We start from the raw sequence: 22,038 nt of genomic DNA, 5'->3' as shown, positions 1-22,038 counted from the left end.
AATGAAATAAAATTTTGACACAATTTTCTACAGAAATAAAATTTTGACAAAACAATCTATGGAAATAAAATTTTGACAAAATTTCCTTTATAAATATAATTTTGACCAAATATTCTACAGAAATAAAGTTTTGACAAAGATTTCAATAGAAATAAAATTTGGATAAATTTTTCTATAGAAATTAGATTTTGACAAAATTTTCTACCGAAATAAAATTTTTACAAAATTTTCATAGAAATAAAATGTTGACAAAATTTTCTATAAAAATAAAATTTTGACCAAACTTTCTATACAAATAAAATTTGGAAATAAACTTTTGACAACATTTTCTATAAAAATAAATTGTTTACAAAACTTCCCATAGAAATAAAATTTTGACAAAATTTTCAACAGAAATAAAATTTTGACAAAATTTTCAACGGAAATAAAATTTTGACAACATTTTCAACAGAAATAAAATTTGGACAAAATTTTCAACAGAAATAAACTTTTGACAAAATTTTCGATAGAAATAAAATTTTGACAAAACTTTCTATAGAAATAAAATTTTGACAAAATTTTCTATAGAAATAAAATTTTGACAAAATTTTCTTTAGAAATAAAATTTTGACAAAATTTTCTATAGAAATAAAATGTTGACAAAAATTTTCTATAGAAATAAAACTTTGACAAAATTTTCTATAAAAATAACATTTTGACAGAGTTTTCTATAGAAATAAAATTTTGACAAAATTTTTTATAGAAATAAAGTTTTATTGTTATTTTTGATCTCAGCTTAAAGCCATGCATTGACTAAACTACAAGTGTAGCTTAACCAACAGAGGAAAAGTATGCTTGTCAAATTTATTTGGGCAAAGCCTTCGGGAGGTTCAAGTGTAGTTCACTTTGGGTTGAGTGAATTACCCGAATTTATTCTGATAATTGGTTGATAGTTTTGCTGCAAGTAGAGGATGCTGATGAGGAATGTGGTAATTCCGAAACAGCTGTACATCCAACCATCTTGCAGTCTATAGGGCTTTGCCCAAATAAATTTGACAAGCATACTTTTCCTCTGTTGGTTAAGCTACACTTGTAGTTTAGTCAATGCATGGGTTTAAGCTGAGATCAAAAACAACAATAACGATTGAAGAGAAGCCAACAATAACAAACAAAACGAAATAAAGTTTTGACAAAATTTTCAACAGAAATAAAATGTTGACAAAATTTTCTACTGAAATAAAATGTTGACAAAATTTTCTATAGAAATAAACTTTTAAAAAATTTTCTATAGAAATAAAATTTTGACAAAATTTTCTATAGAATTTTGACAAAACTTTCTATAGAAATAAAATTTTGACAAAACTTTCTATAGAAATAAAATTTTGACTAAATTTCCTATAGAAGTAAAATTTTGACAAAATTTAGGAATAAAAGTTTGCCAAATATTGTTTTTGTTTGGTAGTTTTTTGGTAAAATTTCTCAAAATTTTGGTAGATTATTTTTGGCTCGTGTCTTACACCCTCATAAACATTTGAATTGACAATTCGATGCATTGACCTATGTTCAATCCTTCGTCAAAAGTGTAACTAGTCTTCATTAAAAATAAAAAGTGATATTGGTGAAAACAATTATTGTTTTTTAGTTTCCCCTCCTTCCTGAATAGCGTCGTAGGTATCTAAAGTGAATTAAATGTTCTGAATGAATTCAAACTTACCACTCCCTAAAAAAAAAATCGCTTCTCTAACATATACCCCAAACACATTTTGCTGCAAGCATATATATTTTCACGATTGGTCCAAACAAAATATTGTTTGTATTGTTTAAACATATTATGTTTCACCTTAGGCGTACATTGGTAGAAAAAACATTTAATGAAATTTTCCTTGTGTATATATATTTTTAAGGCGCCAGTTGGTTACTTCCATTCTTTTACTTGCAGAATACTCTCTAAGTCGCTCTTTCTAAACACATATATGTTTATAGGCTATTTCTAAATAAATATATGTTTGCATCCAATCATATTATATTTACAAAACTTTTTATGTCCCAAACATAATATGTTCTAGCATATTAACATATATGTTCCAAACATGTTATTGTGTTTAAAAATTAGACTTCCAAACCTATAATTTTTACACCCAAACATATGAAAAACAGTCTTTTTCGTCCGTGCATAGGAATTTTGCACACAATCTACGCTGAATTAATGAACAATCCTTTTTCATCCACACGCTCTCGTCCAAAGAAGAGAGAAAATATTCTCAGAAAACGGTTACGGAAATGTCCATTATTTACATTAGCATTGATGTCTGATAACGGTGCCTATGAAGTGTCATTGTTTGCATTAACTTTTCTGGGTCCGCACTGTTTGACTTGTCCATTGACAGTAGCATTAATTTTTCCTCTCGATTATTATTTTACTTTGATGTAATATGACGATGATGATTATGATGTTTTTAAGACACATGACACAAGAAGGAAATTAATTTATGAATAAAATTACAGCTCTTGTTGGTGTTTCCATTGGCTTTTGCAAAGGACTTAAAAACGATTCTTACTTACCACATTTTGTGGCCAGTGAAAATATTATAAATTCTCTGTTACTCAAAACACACAAAGTTAACTATTTACAAAGGCAGTGAAGTATTAAAGCATAAGTGTCAAAAGTGTTTAAATAATTATTCGTAAACTTATGAAATATAATTAAGACGAAATTAAGGCAAGACTTTTTATTTTGAATTATTTTTAAGGCCATTAAAATCCTTTTAAGCACAGACATCTGTGTGTTATTGTCGGGACCCGCAAAAACGTTGGTGACTCACACGTGTGTCACGCTTGACAAATCAAATAAACAGATATCGCACATGAGCGAGAGTTACGAAAATAATTAGTTGCATGGTCATTAGAGACCATATACTAACACTACGTATCAAATTTCAACCGGATCGGATGAAATTTGCTTCTCTTAGAAGCTCCGCAAGCCAAATCGGGGGATCGGTTTATATGGGGGCTATATATAATTATGGACCGATGTGGACCAATTTTTGCTTGGTAGTTAGAGACCCTATACTAAAACCATATACCATATTTCAGCTAGATCGGATGAAATATGCTGCTCTAACTTTGCAATACCATTCGACCTACATCAATAGTTTCGATAGTTTATTTCGTTGGGAAGTTAGCGTGATTTCAACAGACGGACGGACGGATTGACGGACGGTTATGCTTAGATCGACTCAGAATTTCACCACGACCCAGAATATATATACTTTATGGGGTCTTAGAGCAATATTTCGATGTGTTACAAACGGAATGATAAAGTTAATATACCCCATTCTATGATGGAGGGTATAATAATATGATTTTGAGAAGCGATGCGAAATCCCACACGACTTAGAAGACTGAGAAATTCAGTTCTCAAATTTGATTGTGAATGTGATTTAGTGGACATATCGTTCTGAAATTTGGCGCTACTTCCTGTTTTATCTGCAGGCCTAGCCGTCGTTTAAGCCGACCCTTCGATTTGCTTTTATGTGTATTTAGACCCCGAAAATTTTATCTGATTTGCTGAAAATGGCTGATCTCCTGATTTCACTCTGAAATAGAAAAATCCAGAGGTATTTAAGGATCACAACAAGGTATGCGAATATTGTCCGTTGTTTTGGCCCCATATAGACCGATCTCCAAATTTAAATTATTGTGCTTCTAGACACCGCAATTTACTTTGGCAAAATAGTAGTGTGGGAAAAAATCAAAACCAATGAATTAAAAAACTAATATCAACATCCAATACTTATATGACATGTCTAATATATGATATGATACATAAAATATGATCTTTTCAAATCTAACATATTTCCTTGCATTTAAAATGCATGCATCCTATATCATCCTTATTTGTCATTGCATAATTTGGAAATGTTTATACGATAGTGGCAACGATTTTCCTATTAGTAGATCAACACATGAGGAGCTTACGATTTATACATTATGGCATTACTCCTTGAATACTTTATAATAATCATCACACAATAAGAAAGGATATTCATTTGCATATTACTTCAAAAAAACAACAACGACCGGATGGGTGGGGATGTGAGTGTGTTTTTGTATGTGTAAATGACTGTGTTTATTCGACCCAGTAGTTTGTGAATAAAAGTGAATTTGCATAGGAAGCAAGTGGAAATCCATACAAATGTAGGTATTATGCACTCAGATGAACAGATGTATTCAGAAGTAGCAGATTCATATGATCTGCGTACATCCTTGGCAGAGTGTATATTGGAATATTGCAAAGTGTGTGTAGCATTATGAACTTTTATGAAATATTTTGCACGTATCCTGCTGTTTACACGCTTGACTACACTAATAACCAAAATTTTATAAGTTATAGATTCTGTATATAAATGAAAAATATGCTTATTTTTATTCAGAAGTTTTGTTTTTGACAATATTTTTTTAAAGAAATAAAATCTTGTCAAAATTTTCTATCAAACTACAATGTTGGCCAAATTTTCTATGGAAATACAATTTATACAAAATTTTCTATAGAAATAAAATTTTGACAAAAAATTCTATAGCAATAAAATTTTGACTAACAATGTCTATAGAAATACAATTTTGGCAAAGTTTTCTCCAGAAGTAAAATTTTGACAAAATTTTTTTATAGAAGTAAAAATTTTGACAAAACTTTCTAAAGGAATAAAATGTTGGCAAAATTTTTATAGAAATAAAATTTTGACAAAATTGTGTATAGAAATAAAATTTTTGACAAAATTTTCTATAGAAATAAAACTTTTGACAAAATTTTCTATAGAAATAAAATTTTGACAAAATTTTCTATACAAGCTTAATTTTGATAAAATATTCTATAGAAATAAAATTTTGACGAAATTTTCTGTAGAAGTAAAATTTGAATAACATTTTCTATGGAAGTAAAAGTTATGATAAAATTTCTGTAGAAATAAAAGTTTGACAAGATTTTCTATGGAAATAACATTTTGTTAAAATTTTCAGTAGAAATAACATTCTGATAAACTTTTCTATAGAAGTAAATCTTTGACAATATTTTCCATAGCAGAACATTTTTGGCAAAATTTTTTTTAGAAGTAAATTTCTGACAAAATATTCTATAGAAATAAACTTTTGAAATAATTTTATACAGAAATAAAATTTTGGGAAATTTTCTATAGAAGTAAATTTGTGACCAAACTTTTTATAGAAATAAATTTTTGACAAAATTTTCTGTAGAAATAAAAATGTGAGAGATATTTCTATAGAAATAAAATTTTGACAAAATGTTCTATAGAAATAAAATTTTGACAAAATGTTCTATAGAAATAAAATTTCAACAAAATTTTCTATAGAATAAAATTTTGACAAAATTTTCTATAGAAATAAAATTTTCTATAGAAATAAAAATTTGACAAAAATTTTTTATAGAAGTAAAAGTTTTAAAAATTTTTTCCATAGAATTAAATTTTGGCAAAAACTTCTATAGAAATAAAATTTTGACAAAATTTTTTATAGAAATAAAATTTTAACAAAATTTAACAAAATTTTTGTAAAAATTTTCTAAAGAAATAAAATTTTAACAAAATTTTCTATAGAAATAAAATTTTGACAAAATTTTCTATAGAAATAAAACATTGACAAAATTTTCTATAGAAAAAAATTTTTGACAAAATTTTCTACAGAAATAAAATTTTAATAAAATTTTGACAAAATTTTAACAAAATTTTCTATAGAAATAAAATTTTGACAAAATTTTCTATATAAGCTAAATTTTGATAAAATACTCTATAGAAATAAAAATTTAACAAAAAATTCTATAGAGTTAAAAATTTGACAAAATTTTTATAGAAATAAATTTTTAACAAAATGTTCTATAGAAATAAACTTTTGACAAAGTTTTCTATAAAAAAATAAAGTTTTGACAATATTTTCTATAGAAAGAAAATTTTGATAAAATTTTTTATAGAAATAAAAATTTGCCAAATTTCCTATAGAAGCTAAATTTTGATAAAATTTTCTATAGAAATAAAATTGTGACAAAATTTTTATAGAGATAAAACTTTGACAAAATTTTCTAAGGAAAAATAATTTTGACAAAATTTTCTATAGAAATACAGTTTGCACAAAATTTTCTATACCCTGTTCCACAGTGTGGCGCAGGGTATAATAAAATGTTGACAAAATTTTTCTATAGAAATAAAATTTTGACAAAATTTTCTGTAGAAATAAATTTTTAACAAAATTTTCTATAGAAGTAAAATTTTGAGAAAAATTTCTATAGAAATAAATTTTTAACAAAATGTTCTATAGAAATAAAATTTTGACAAAATTTTCTATAAAAATAAAATCTTGCAAATATTCTATAGAAATAAAATTTTGAGAAATTTTTCTATAAAAATGAAATTTTGACAAAAATTTCTATAGAATTGGCTTCTATAGAAATTTTGGTAATATTTTCTAACGAAATAAACTTTTGACAAGGTTTTCTATAAAAATAAAATTTTGACAAAATTTTCTATAGAAAGAACATTTTGACAAAATTTTTTATAGAAATAAAATTTTGCCAAATTTCCTATAGAAGCTAAATTTTGATAAAATTTTCTATAGAAATAAAATTTTGATAATGTTTTCTATGGAAATAAAATTGTGAGAAAATTTTTATAGAGATAAAATTTTGACAAAATTTTCTATAGGAATAAAATTTTGGCAAAATTCTCTATAGAAATAAAATTTTTACAAAATTTCCTATAGAAATAAAATTTTTACAAAAATTGTTATGGAAATAAATTTTTGACAAAATTGTGTATAGAAATAAAATTTTTGACAAAATTTTCTATAGAAATAACATTTTCTATAGAATTAAAATTTTGACAAAATTTTCTATACAAGCTAAATTTTGATAAAATATTCTATAGAAATAAAATTTTGACGAAATTTTCTGTAGAAATAAAATTTCTGACAAAATTTTCTATAGAAATAAACTTTTGAAATAATTTTATACAGAAATAAAATATTGGGAAAATTTCTTTAGAAGTAAATTCGTGACAATATTTTCTAAGGAAATATAATTTTGACAAAATTTTCTATAGAAATACAGTTTGCACAAAATTTTCTATAGAAATAAAATTTTGACAAAAACTTCTATAGAAATAAAATTTTGACAATTTTTTTTTTCTTTTCCTCTGTTGGTTAAGCTGCACTTATAGTTTAGTCAATGTATGGGTTTAAGCTGAAATAAAAAAAAACAACAACAATGATTAAAGAACAAAAACCAACAATAACAAAACAAAACGAATGAAAAAAAATTTTTATAGAAATAAAATTTTAACAAAAAGTTCTATTGAAATAAATTTTTAAAAAAAATTTTTCTATAGAAATGAAATTTTAACAAAATTTTCTATAGAAATAAAATTTTGACAAAATTTTCTATAGAAATAAAATTTTGACAAAATTTTCTATAGAAATAAAATTTTAATCAAATTCTCTATACAAGTAAAAGTTTTGATCAACTTTGTTGTAGAAATAAAATTTTGACAAGATTTTCTATGGAAATAAAATTTTGATAAAATTTTGTGTAGAAATAACATTCTGATAAAATTTTCTATAGAAAAAAATTGTGACAAAATTATCTTTAGAAGTAAATTTTTGACAAAATTTTCTATAGGAATAAACTTTTGAAATAATTTTATACAGAAATAAAATTTTGGGAAATTTTCTATAGAAGTAAATTCGTGACAATATTTTGTATAGAAATAAAATTTTGAGATAAATTTCTATAGAAATAAAAGTTTTACAAAATTTTCTATAGAAACAAAATTTTAACAAAATTTTCTATAGAAATAAAATTTTGACAAAATTTTCTATAGAAATAAAATTTTGACAAAATTTTTTATGGAAATAAAATTTTGACAAAATTTTCTAAGGAAATATAATTTTGACAAAATTTTCTATAGAAATACAGTTTGCACAAAATTTTCTATAGAAATAAAATTTTGACAAAAACTTCTATAGAAATAAAATTTTGACAATTTTTTTTTTCTTTTCCTCTGTTGGTTAAGCTGCACTTATAGTTTAGTCAATGTATGGGTTTAAGCTGAAATAAAAAAAAACAACAACAATGATTAAAGAACAAAAACCAACAATAACAAAACAAAACGAATGAAAAAAAATTTTTATAGAAATAAAATTTTAACAAAAAGTTCTATTGAAATAAATTTTTAAAAAAAATTTTTCTATAGAAATGAAATTTTAACAAAATTTTCTATAGAAATAAAATTTTGACAAAATTTTCTATAGAAATAAAATTTTGACAAAATTTTCTATAGAAATAAAATTTTAATCAAATTCTCTATACAAGTAAAAGTTTTGATCAACTTTGTTGTAGAAATAAAATTTTGACAAGATTTTCTATGGAAATAAAATTTTGATAAAATTTTGTGTAGAAATAACATTCTGATAAAATTTTCTATAGAAAAAAATTGTGACAAAATTATCTTTAGAAGTAAATTTTTGACAAAATTTTCTATAGGAATAAACTTTTGAAATAATTTTATACAGAAATAAAATTTTGGGAAATTTTCTATAGAAGTAAATTCGTGACAATATTTTGTATAGAAATAAAATTTTGAGATAAATTTCTATAGAAATAAAAGTTTTACAAAATTTTCTATAGAAACAAAATTTTAACAAAATTTTCTATAGAAATAAAATTTTGACAAAATTTTCTATAGAAATAAAATTTTGACAAAATTTTTTATGGAAATAAAATTTTGACAAAATTTTCTAAGGAAATATAATTTTGACAAAATTTTCTATAGAAATACAGTTTGCACAAAATTTTCTATAGAAATAAAATTTTGACAAAATTTCTCTATTCAAATACAATTTTGACAAAATTTTCTGTAGAAATAAAATTTAAAAAAAAATTTCGATAGAAATAAAATTTTGAAAAATTTTTTTATAGAAATAAAATTTTAAACAAATTTTTATAGAAATAAAATTTTAACAAAATGTTCTATAGAAATAAATTTTTGAAAAAATTTTCTATAAAAATAAAATTGTAACAAAATTTTCTATAGAAATAAAATTTTGTCAAAATTTTCTATAGAAATAAAATTTTGACATCTTCTATAGAAATAAAAATTTCACAAAAATTTTTTTATAGATGTAAAAATTTTGACAAAGTTTTCTATAGAAATAAAATTTTGACAAAATTTTATATAGAAATAAAATTTTTGGACAAAATTTTCTATAGAAATAAAATTTTGACAAAATTTTCTATAGAAATAAAATTTTGATAAAATATTATATAGAAATAAAATTTTGACAAAATTTTCTGTCGAAATACAATTTTAATAAAATTTTCTATACAAGTAAAAGTTTTGATAAACTTTTTTGTAGAAATAAAATGTTGACAAGATTTTCTATGGAAATAAAATTTTGATAAAATTTTCTGTAGAAATAACATTCTGATAAAATTTTCTATAGAAAAAAATTGTGACAATATTTTCTTTAGAAGTAAATTTTTGACAAAATTTTCTATAGGAATAAACTTTTGAAATAATTTTATACAGAAATAAAATTTTGGGAAATTTTCTATAGAAGTAAATTCGGGACAATATTTTCTAAGGAAATATAATTTTGACAAAATTTTCTATAGAAATACAGATTGCACAAAATTTTCTATAGAAACAAAATTTTAACAAAATTTTCTATAGAAATAAAATTTTGACAAAAACTTCTATAGAAATAAAACTTTGACAAAATTTTTCTATACAAATAAAATTTTGACAAAATTTTCTGTAGAAATAAAATTAAAAAAAAAAAAATTCGATAGAAATAAAATTGTAACAAAATGTTCTATAGAAATAAAATTTTGAAATTTTTTTCTATAGAAATAAAATTTTGACAAAATTTTTTACTAATCACAAAAAATTGACGAAAAACTTCAAAATAAAGCTGTATTAAATTTATGAAATTTTTAGTAAAATGTTCTTACAATTGTGGAAGATTATTTTTGGCACGAGTGGCAACCGTGGTGGCTCATTAAACTTTTAGATTATCAATATTGCCTTCAATGTGAGTGTTTCTAGCCATGTGAAATATATAAAATTTTCCTATAAAAGTGCAAGCTTGTATATCAGTGAGAGGACATTTAAATATATGTGTGTGAGTTGTATATATGTGTTCATACTTAGTACAACCAAAGATGAATTAAAATAAATTACCTGGTCGTTGGGAGGAGCAATTGCAGAAGAAGAAATTTATATTTCATGCAATTGTATGTGCTGTTGCACATGGCTGAAGGAACGCATTCTTTAGAGTATATTTCAGCAGCAACAGGATGACTCTTTGCACATATTCTATGTTTCAGTTGATGTTCCAACAGCAGCCTCAACCGTTGATGTTGCCGAGGGCGATGTCGACGATGATGGTTCAGAGGCAATGCTAGTATTGGATGTCTTACGTGATGTAGATGCATATGTCCTCACTGCAGGTGTGGGAGGCTGTTGTTGTTTTTGTTGTTGAACATTTGACGCCGTTGTGAATGTCGTTGCCTGGTTAACTATTGTCGGTGTTGGTGGTGGCAATGGAGAATCAACAGCTCCACTTGTACTGCCTCCAGCACTACCAGTTGTGGTGGTATTACGTGTTAAGAACCAACAGTTCATCGGTGTTGGTTTACCTTTCATGACAACTGGACCACGATATTCCAAATTGAATGAATCATCCTGGTTGATCTCTTGACAAAGTAATCTGTAAATGTGTAATAAAGAAATATTGAGATAGTGTGTGTAATCATTTGGATTATGCATTCGCAATGCAGATATGTGGTTGTAAAATAGTATGTGGTTCAAATCTCTTAGAAAGCTTGGGGGGCTATTAGTAGTAGCTTTAAATTGCAGTACTCTAATGTATTTTCAGAAGAAACAAGTATTAAAATGTGGGTCCATTATTTTTTTTATTTTATTTATTTTATTTGGAATTTTCAACCTTTTAAAAATTTGGAAAAATTGAATTTTCAAAAAAAATTAAAATTTTTGAGTTGCGGTAGAACCGAATAATTCACACACACACACATTATATTCACCAAGAGCATGTAAAAATAAATTTTAAAACATATAACATTGTCTATGCATAATCTCAGAATTACTATAGAAATATTTTTCACTAAAATTCGAAAAAGGCTAACATCAAAAGTCCATTTATATGGGGCCATATTAAATTATAAACCGATATTAATCAATTTTTGCATGGTTGTTATAGGCTATATACTAACTCAACGTACAAAACTGTAATCGAATCGGATGAAATTTGCTTCTCCAAGAAGCACCGGAAGTCAAATCTGGGGATCGGTTTATATGGTGGCTATATATAATTATTGACCGATATGGACAAGTTTTGCATGGTTGTTAAAGGCTATATACTAACACTATGTATCAAATTTCAGCCAGATCGGATGAAATTTGTTTCTCCAAGAGGCTCCGTAAGGCAAATCTGGGGGTTCGTTGATATGGGGGCTATACGTAAAAGTGGACCGATATGGCCCATTCGCAATACAACGACTTGTGCACAGTGCACAATAACAACGACTTGTAAACAGTTTCAAGTCGATATCTTGTCTCGTTAGCGTGATTTCAACAGACGGGCGGATGGACATCGCAAGATCGACTCAGAATTTCATCACGACCCAGAATATATATACTTTATGGGGTCTTAGACCAATATTTCAACGTGTTACAAACGGACTGACAAAATTAGTCCGTTAGTCCAACGTAAGCTTAGGCTTAAGTGAACAGCAACAAACATTGGAAGTCCCGAGCTGGTTGAAATTTGGTACGCGATGTAAATATGTGACGTCGAACTACCATGCAAAAATCGGTCCATAATTATGTATATTCTCATTTAAACCGATCCCCAGATTTGACTTCTAGAGGTCCTTAGGGTAGCATATATAATCCGATCCTGTTGACTTCAGTTCATAATTATATGTAGCCATGGTTGCCACTCGTCAAAATTTTATTTCTATAGAAAATTTTGTCAAAATGTTATTTCTAGAGAAAATTTTGTGAAAATTTTATTCTTATAAAAAATTTTGTCAAAATTTTATTTTTATAGAAAATTTTGTCAAAATTTTATCTCTATAGAAAATTTTGTCAAAATTTTATTCTTATAGAAAAATTTGTGAAAATTTTATTGTTATAGAAAAATTTGTTAAAATTGTATTTCTATAGAAAATACTACCAAAAGTTTATTCCTATAGAAAACTTTGTTAAAATTTTATTTCTATAGAAATTTTTGTCAACATTTTACTTATATAGAACATTTTGTCAAAAGTTTATTCCTATAAAAATTTTTGTTAAAATTTTATTTCTAAAGAAATTTTTGTCAACATTTTATCTCTATAGAAAATTTTGTAAAAATTTTATTCTTATAGAAAACTTTGTTAAAATTTTATTTCTATAGAAATTTTTGTCAACATTTTACTTATATAGAACATTTTGTCAAAATTTAATTTCTATAGAAAATTTTGTCAAATTTTTATTTCTATAGAAAATTTTGTCAAAATTTTATTTCTATAGAAAATGTTGTGAAAATATTCCTATAAAAAATTTTGTTAAAATTTTATTTCTATAGAAAATTTTGTCAAAATTTTATCTCTATAGAAAAATTTGTTAAAATTTTATTCTTATAGAAAAAATTTGTTAACATTTTATTCTTATAGAAAAATTTGTCAAAATTGTATTTCTATAGAAAATATTGTCAAAAGTTTATTCCTATAGAAAATTGTGTTAAAATTTTATTTCTATAGAAATTTTTGTCAACATTTTATTTATATAGAAAATTTTGTCAAAAGTTTATTCCTATAAAAAATTTTGTTAAAATTTTATTTCTATAGAAATTTTTGTTAAAATTTTATTTCTATAGAAGTTTTTGTTAAAGTTTTATTTCTAAAGAAATTTTTGTCAACATTTTATTTATATAGAAAATTTTGTCAAAAGTTTATTCCTATAAAAAATTTTGTTAAAATTTTATTTCTATAGAAATTTTTGTTAAAATTTTATTTCTATAGAAATTTTTGTTAAAATTGTAATTCTAAAGAAATATTTGTCAACATTTTATTTCTATAGAAATTTTTGTCAAAATTTTATTGCTATAGAAAAGTTTGTCAAAAATTTTATTTCTATGGAAAATTTTGTCAAAATTTTATTTCTAAAGAAAATTTTGTCAAAATTTTATTTCTAAAGAAAATTTTGTCAAAATTTTATTTCTATAAAAATTTTTGTAAAAATTTTATTTCTATGAAAATTTTTGTAAAAATTTTATTTCAATAAAAAATTTTGTAAAAATTTAATTTTTATAGAATATGTTGTCAAAATTGTATTTCTATAAAAAATTTTGTCAAAATTTTATTTCTAAGGAAAATTTTGTCAAATTTTAATTTCTATAGAAAATTTTGTCAAAATTTTATTGCTATAGAATATTTTGTCAAAATTTTATTGCTATAGAAAATTTTGTCAAAAGTTCATTGCTATAGAAAATTTTGTCAAAATTTTATTGCTATAGAAAATTTAGTCAAAATTTTATTGCTATAGAAAATGCTGTCAAAATGTTATTGCTAGAGAAAATGTTTGTTTGCCAAAATTGTATTTATATAGAAAATTTCGTCATACTATTATTTCTATAGAAAATTTTGTTATATTTTATTTCTATAGAAAATTTTGTCAACATTTTATTTCTATAGAAAATGTTGGCAAAATTTTATTTCAATAGAAAATTTGGCAAAATTTTATTTCTAAAGAAAAATTTGTCAAAATTTTATTTCTAAAGAAAAATTTGTCAAATTTTAATTTCTACAGAAAATTTTGTCAAAATTTTATTTCTAAAGAAAAATTTGTCAAATTTTAATTTCTACAGAAAATTTTGTCAAAATTTTATTGCTATAGAAAATTTTGTCAAAATTTTATTGCTATAGAAAATTTTGTCAAAATTTTATTGCTATAGAAAACTTTGTCAAAATCTTAATTCTATAAAAAATTTTTACAAAATTTTATTTCTAAAGAAAATTTTGTCAAAATTTTATTTCTAAAGAAAATTTTGTCAAAATTTTATTTCTAAAGAAATTTTTGTCAAAATTTTATTTCTAAAGAAAATTTTGTCAAAATTTTATTTCTATAAAATTTTTTGTAAAAATTTTATTTCAATAAAAAATTTTGTCAACATTTTATTTCTATAGAAAATTTTGTCCAAATTTTATTTCTATAGAAAATTTTGTCAAAATTTTATTTCTATAGAAAATTTTTTCAAAATTTTATTTCTATAGAAAATTTTATTTTATAGAAAACTTTGTCAACATTTTATTTCTATAGAATATTTGTCAAGATAATTATCAACCGATATGGACCAATTTTTGCATGGTTGTTAAAGAATATATACCAACACCATGTATCAAATTTCAACCAGATCGGATGAATTTTGCTCCTCTTAGAGGCTCCGAAGGTCAAATCTGGCGATCGGTTTTTATGGGGGCTATATATAATTATGGACCGATATGGACCAATTTTTGTATGATTGTTAGAGACGAGATACTAACACCATGTACCAAATTTCAAGCAGATCGGATGAAATATGCTACATCGGGCTGCCACCTAACCTAACCTAACCTAAGCTACTCTTAAAGGCTCCGCAAGCCAAATCTGAGGGTCAGTTTATATGGGGGCTATACGTAAAAGTGGACCGATATGGCCCATTTGCAATACCATCCGACCTACATCAATAACAACTACTTGCTCCAAGTTTCAAGTCGATAGCTTGTTTCGTTCGGAAGTTAGCGTGATGTCAGCAGACGAACGGACGGACATGCTTAGATCGATTCAGAGTTTCACCACGACCCAGGATATATATACTTTATGGGGTCTTAGAGCAATATTTCGATGTGTTACAAACGGAATGACAAAGTTAATATACCATCCATCCTATGGTGGAGGGTATAAAAAGGATTGGAAATGCTGTCAAATTGTCACAGATGACACGTGGCACTGCTTTCGCTAAAAAAGTACCAAAGTCTTAAATTTGTCCACACTGTTGCAGGAATAATACTTAAGGATACCAGGAGGAAATTTATTAACCTCTATCCATTCCATAAAAGGCAATACGAAATACATAAAAAATGTAATGGAGAAAACATGCACATGCATCCATATCTATACAAAAGGTATCTATATACAAAGGTAACCAATGTTGATGGATTGAAATAAGAAATGATTTTTATGTTCAAAATATATTTCACAGCCATTTGTTGTGCTGATGTAGCAATACAATTCCGTATACGTAAAAGTAATCATCACAGATAATGCGTTAAGTTCGATTCAATGTTAAGAGTAAATCTAGAATATCCTTCTTTCATTCATGTTAGTACAACTAATGGCTGAGCATTCATCTTCAATTTATTTTCATCCTTAAGGAAATTTCAAAATTCAATAGGAAGAAGCGAGGTGTATGGGAGGTAAAATAAAAGTGAATCATTACTGCAGTCGAAGATATGAGAAAATAGATTACGGCCTTTTGAACATTGGATTTTGCGAAGTCATTTCCATGGAAATATTGTGCGAGCTGGGCTTGTGTAACTGCCACCATTTGGAAAATATGCGAAACATTTTTTTTTTGCTGAGTTTATGTGGTCAATCCAAGACTTTTACTTTCTGGGAAAAATATTTTATTTTTTCATATGCCCAACCCAATGTACTATCCATGGTTTTGTGTTACATAAAAGAATATGTAACAATCCGAACTGTCTAATACATCAAGAATGTCGACTGACATCAGAACGATTTATTCAATTCTTTGTTAGGAATTTACTTTTGTATTTTAGCATTGAAATGTTCAATATATCATAGTATTATGGAACAAGTACTCAATTTTGAAAACTCTTTAGGTTATGAGTAAATAATATTTATTTAAATTGTATATGAAGAAATTTATTAAATTCTATTGCCAAGAGGCCTATTAAGACTAGAAAAAAAAAACAAGTATAAATATACGTCATTAAGTTCGGCCCAGCCGAATCTTAAATACCCACCACCATGAAGGAAGTAGAATAGAACAGAATTTCAGGTAGATTCGATGACAGATATTCTCCCTAGCAAACGTTAATATTCCCGAAGTTACATTTAGAGTTTCTACATCAGACTCTCGATTGATGCGACCCAGTTTTGTTTGAGTTTTAAATGAATCATAAATATCTCGTCAAAATAGGCTCGAAAATCCGATAGAATAACGCGTTTCATATGATTTGAAATCTAAATTTTATAGATGTTTACCCCCCGGATTCTAGACATCCCAGAAATAAATTCGGGAGGTAGGTCTATTTTGATGGTCCTAAAATACCTCTTCTAATTTCAGGCAAATTGGAAGCCCAAGGAGTAAAGTCGGAAGATCGGTCTAAATATATGGGGGCTACATTAAAACGTCGACAGATACACCCCATTTGCGACATACCAATTTATGGTCCTAAAATGGGGAGCCACCGTGGGCAATGGTTAGCATGCCCGCCTTGCATACACGAGGTCGTGGGTTCGATTCCTGCTTCGACCGAACACCAAAAAGTTTTTCAGCGGTGCAGTATCCCACCTCAGTAATGCTGGTGACATTTCTGAGGGTTTCAAAGCTTCTCTAAGTGGTTTCACTGCAATGTGGGACGCCGTTCGGACTCGGCTATAAAAAGGAGGTCCCTTGTTATTGACCTTAACATGGAATCGGGCAGCACTCAGTGATAAGAGAGAAGTTCACCTATGTGGTATCACAATGGACTAAATAGTCTAAGTGAGCCTGATAACAGGTTGGCTGATAAGTCCCCGGTCTGACACATAGATGGCATCGCTAGTATTAAATGCATATTATTTTTACATAGTATCAACCTTCAAATGATTCGTGTCAAAATTTGACGTCTGTAAGTCAATTAGTTTGTGAGATGGAGCGTCTTTTGTGAAACAACTTTTGTTATTGTGAAAAAAAATGGGAAAAAAAGAATTTCATGTTTTCGTGTTTTGATAAAATACTGTTTTCTGAAGGGAAAAAATACAATGGAAGCAAAAACTTGGCTTGATAATGAGTTTCCGGACTCTGCCTCATGGAAATCAACAATAATTGATTGGTATGCAAAATTCAAGCGTGGTGAAATGAGCACAGAGGACAGTGAACGCAGTAGACGCCCGAGGGAAAACATCAAAAAATCCACAAAATGATTTTGAATGACCGTAAAATGAAGTTGATCGAGATAGCAGTGACCTTAAAGATATCAAAGGAACGTGTTGGTCATATCATTCATCAATATTTGTATATGCGGAAGCTCTGTACAAAATGGGTGCCGCGCGAGCTCACATTTTACAAAAAACAACAACGTGTTGATGATTCTGAGCGGTGTTTGCAGCTGTTAACTCGTAATACACCCGAGTTTTTCCGTCGATATGTGACAATGCATGCTCCATCACTACACTCCTGAGTCCAATCGACAGTCGGCTGAGTGGACAGTGACCGGTGAACCATCTCCGAAGCGTGGAAAGACTTAAAAGTCCGCTGGCAAAGTAATGGCCTCTGTTTTTTGCGATGCGCATGGCATAATTTTTATCGATTATCTTGAGAAGGGAAAAATCATCAACAGTGACTATTATATGGCGTTATTGGAGCGTTGAAGGTCGAAATCGCGGCAAAACGGCCCCATATGAAGAAGAAAAAAGTGTTGTTCCACCAAGACAACGCACCGTGCCACAAGTCATTGAGAACGATGGCAAAAATTCATGAATTGGGCTTCGAATTGCTTCCCCACCCACCGTATTCTCCAGATCTGACCCCAGCGACTTTTTCTTGTTCTCATACCTCAAAAGGATGCTCGCAGGGGAAAAATTTGGCTGCAATGAAGAGATGATCGCCGATACTGATGCATATTTTGAGGCAAAACCGAAGGAGTAGTACCAAAATGGTATCAAAAAATTGGAAGGTCGTTATAATCGTTGTATCGCTCTTAAAGGGAATAATAAAAACGAATTTTGACAAAAAATGTGTTTTTCTTTGTTAGACCGGGGACTTTAGCTAACCTGTTACATCGGTCTGCCACCTAACCATGGTCCTAAAGTACCTCTAGATTTTCAATTTCAGGCAAATTGGATAAAAACTACGGCTTCTTTAAGCCCGAGAAGTAAAATCTGGAGATCGGTCTATATGGGGGCTACACCAAAAGATGGACCGATACGCCCCATTTTCGGCACACCTATTCTTTATCCTAGAATACCTCTAGATTTCAAATTTCAGACAAATCGTATAGAAAATACAGTTTCTAGAAGCCCAAGAAGTAAAATCGGGAGATCGGTCTATATGGGGACTATACCAAAACTGGACCTATACACCCCATTTTCGTCACACCTTTTTGTGGTTCTAAAATAGGTCTAGATTTTCAATTCCAGGCAAATCGGATAGTAAATACAGTTTCTAGAAACCCAAGAAAATAAAATCGGGAGATTGGTCCATATGGGTGCTACATCAAAACATGGACTGATAGGCCCCATTTTCTGCACACCTCTTTATGGTCGCAAAATACCTCTAAATGTCTAATTTAAGGCAAATTGGATAAAAACTACGGTTTCTATAAGCCCATGACCCCACATCGGGTGGTCGGTTTATATGGGGACTATTATATCAAAACCTAGACCGATATAGCCAATCTTCGAACTTTACCTGCCTGCAGACAAAGGACAAGTAGATATGTGAATATATATACTTTATATAGTCGGAAATCGATATTTCGATGTGTTACAAACGGAATGACAAACTTATTATACCCCCGTCACCATTCTAATTATACCCTCCACCATAGGATGGGGGTATATTAACTTTGTCATTCCGTTTGTAACACATCGAAATATTGCTCTAAGACCCCATAAAGTATATATATTCTGGGTCGTGGTGAAATTCTGAGTCGATCTGAGCATGTCCGCCCATCCGTCTGTTGAAATCACGCTAACTTCCGAACGAAACAAGCTATCGACTTGGCACTTGGCACAAGTAGTTGTTATTGATGTAGGTCGGATGGTATTGCAAATGGGCCATATCGGTCCACTTTTACGTATAGCCATCATATAAACGGACCCCCAAATTTTGCTTGTGATTGTTCTACGAGAAGCAAATTTCATTCGATCCGGCTGAAATTTAGTACGTTGTGTTAGTATATGGTCTCTAACAACCATGCAAAAATTGGTCCACATCGGTCCATAATTACATATAGCCCCCATATAAACCGATCCCCCGATTTGGCTTGCGGAGCCTCTAAGGGAAGCAAATTTCATCCGATCCGGTTGAAATTTGGTATATGGTGTTTGTATATGGTCTCTAACAACCATGCAAAAATTGGTCCACATGGATCCATAATTAATATAGCCCCCATATAAACCGATCCCCCGATTTGGCTTGCGGATCCTCTAAGAGAAGCAAATTTCATCCGATCCGTCTGAAATTTGGTACATGGTGTTAGTATATGGTTTCTAATGACCATGCAAAAATTGGTCCACATCGGTCCATAATTATATATAGCCCCCATATAAACCGATCACCAGATTTGACCTCCGGAGCCTCTTGGAAGACCAAAAAATCATTTGATTCAGTTGAAATTTTGTACGTGGTGTTAATATATGGCCTCAAACACCCATGCAAAAATTGGTCGAAATCGGTCAATAATTGTGTATAGGCCCCATATAAACCGATCCCCAGATTTGACTTTGGAAGAGCAAAAGCATCCGATTCGGTTGAAATTTGGTACGTGATGTTAGTATCCAACAACTATGCAGGAATTGGTTCATATCAGTTCATAATTATATATAACCCCCAATGAACCGATCCCCAGATGTAACCTCTGATGTCTTTTGGAGAAGCAAAATTCATCCGATCTGGTTGAAATTTCGTACGTGGTGGTAGTATATGATATTTAACAACCATGCCAAAAGTGGTCCATATCTGTCCATAATCATATATAGCCCCCATATAAATCGATCCCGAGATTTGGTTTTGGAGCCTCTTGGAGGAGCAAATTTCATCCGAGTCAGTTGAAATTTGGTACATTGTGCTAGTATATGGCCGTTAACAACCATGCATAACAAGGTCCATATCGGTCTATAGTTATATATAGCCCTCAGATAAATCGATCCCCAATCACACAAAAATCGGTCCATATCAAGTTCATAATTCTATATAGCCCCGATGTAAGCGACCCCCATATTTCAATTCTGACTATCTACGTACCGTGTAAAAGTCCATGTCGACGATGTTAAGAAGTTTTAAAATACCACAACCCAAGTAATTCGATTGTTTATAACAGTCTTTCGTAGAAGTTTCTACGCAATCCATGGTGGAGGGTACATAAGATTCGGCCTGGCCGAACTTACGGCCGTATATATTTGTTTTAAAATATTTTATTTATCAAAATACCATACAATTTTTTAATTCACATCAAAAACACTGAATTCGGATCACACCTTAAGAAGTGATGCATATTCAGTGGAACGACTGTTGAAATGATGGACATCCGTCCTATGACAAGCCTATGTTAAATTCATCGCTTCTGTGCCAAACTTGCACCACTTCCGGATCCAAGAAGAACATTTTCAGTACTTTTTTGGCGACACTTTTTTCTGTTTCTGAATTTCATTTATATTTAATTTATTTAACAAAACGATTCAATTAATAAAATTTTCCCATAGTCGAGGGGACCAATTTTAGAGGTCTGTTATTGGGGTTCCGATCCAACTAGGGTTACGGATATTTTGTTATTTGTGTTATCTCACCCTTTTATGCAATCAGATATTGTTCATCCCTTTGTATGGAAGGTACGTGAAGGAGTGGTCCAATCGGAATAAAACTTCGCATTTGTCTTAGTTTTGACCAGCAGTAAAGCCCTTTAAAGTTTCTGTGCCTCTTTCTATTTTTGTTCATTCATTGTAAGGGATCGAAGTATTGTGCGCCGACACTTTGGTATTTTTTAGTGCCAAACTTACAATCCAACATGTCCCAGGCGGATGGAGACTCAGAGATTTTGGTGGTCATTTATGCTTTTGTAAGCTTGTATACAATAAAATGGACGGTCACTGAAATAAAACAATCATACATACATAATTGTATGATTTGATTGCGCCAGATAAGCATTTTTAGATATTCGTTCAGTGAGTAGGCAATTATTTAATGAATGGGTGTCCAACTCAAAATTTTGGATGAGCGTGAAGCAATCAAGTTAGCAAAAAAAATCCAAGAAGGAAAATCGGAAGAGTACATGTTTTTCTCCAAATCCATTTTTATACCCTGCGCCACACTGTGGAACAGGGTATTATAAGTTAGTGCATATGTTTGCAACACCCAGAAGGAGACGAGATAGAAACATGGTGTCTTTGGCAAAAATGCTCAGGGTGGGCTCCTGAGTCGACATAGCCATGTCCGTCTGTCCGTGAACACATTTTTGTAATCAAAGTCTAGGTCGCAGTTTTAGTCCAATCGACTTCAAATTTGGCACAAGTATGTGTTTTGACTCAGAATGGAACCCTATTGATTTTGAAAGAAATCGGTTCAGAGTTAGATATAGCTACCATATATATATTTCGCCCGATATGGACTTATATGGCCCCAGAAGCCAGAGTTTTACCCTAATTTGCTTAAAATTTTGCACACGAAGAACAATTAGTACTGTAGTCAAGTGTGCCAAATTTTATTGAAATCGGTTCAGATTTAGATATAGCTCTCATATATATCTTTCGCCCGATATGGACTAATACGGTCCCAGAAGCCAGAGTTTTACCCCAATTTGGTTGAAATTTTGCACTAGGAGTACAATTAGTAGTGTAGTCAAGTGTGCCAAATTTGGTTGAAAGCGGTTCAGATTTAGATATAGCTCCCATATATATGTTTTTTCTGATTTCGACAAAAATGGTCAAAATACCAACATTTTCCTTGTAAAATCGCCATTGCTTAGTCGATAAGTTGTAAAAATGACTCTAATTTTCCTAAACTTCT

The 22,038-nt window shown here is 28.7% G+C and overlaps 1 protein-coding gene across 1 annotated transcript in view; it reads right to left on the bottom strand.

Annotated features, from left to right (window-relative positions):
• LOC142232471 (uncharacterized) overlaps positions 1-15,650 on the bottom strand; it is a 42,683-nt gene extending 27,033 nt beyond the window's left edge. The window contains exons 1-2 of the mRNA XM_075303267.1: positions 15,553-15,650; positions 10,221-10,749 (exon numbers count right to left, since the gene is read on the bottom strand). Of these exons, the coding sequence (XP_075159382.1) occupies positions 10,356-10,749; positions 15,553-15,650 (492 nt within the window). The 3' untranslated portion in view covers positions 10,221-10,355. The remainder of the gene's footprint in view (positions 1-10,220; positions 10,750-15,552) is intronic.
• Positions 15,651-22,038: the final 6,388 nt, after the last annotated feature.

Source organism: Haematobia irritans, chromosome 1 (assembly GCF_050003625.1).
Source record: "Haematobia irritans isolate KBUSLIRL chromosome 1, ASM5000362v1, whole genome shotgun sequence".
In the NCBI taxonomy this organism is placed as follows: Eukaryota; Metazoa; Arthropoda; class Insecta; order Diptera; family Muscidae; genus Haematobia; species Haematobia irritans.
Note: the sequence above shows the minus strand (reverse complement) of the source record. Positions and strands in the feature narration are given on the sequence as shown.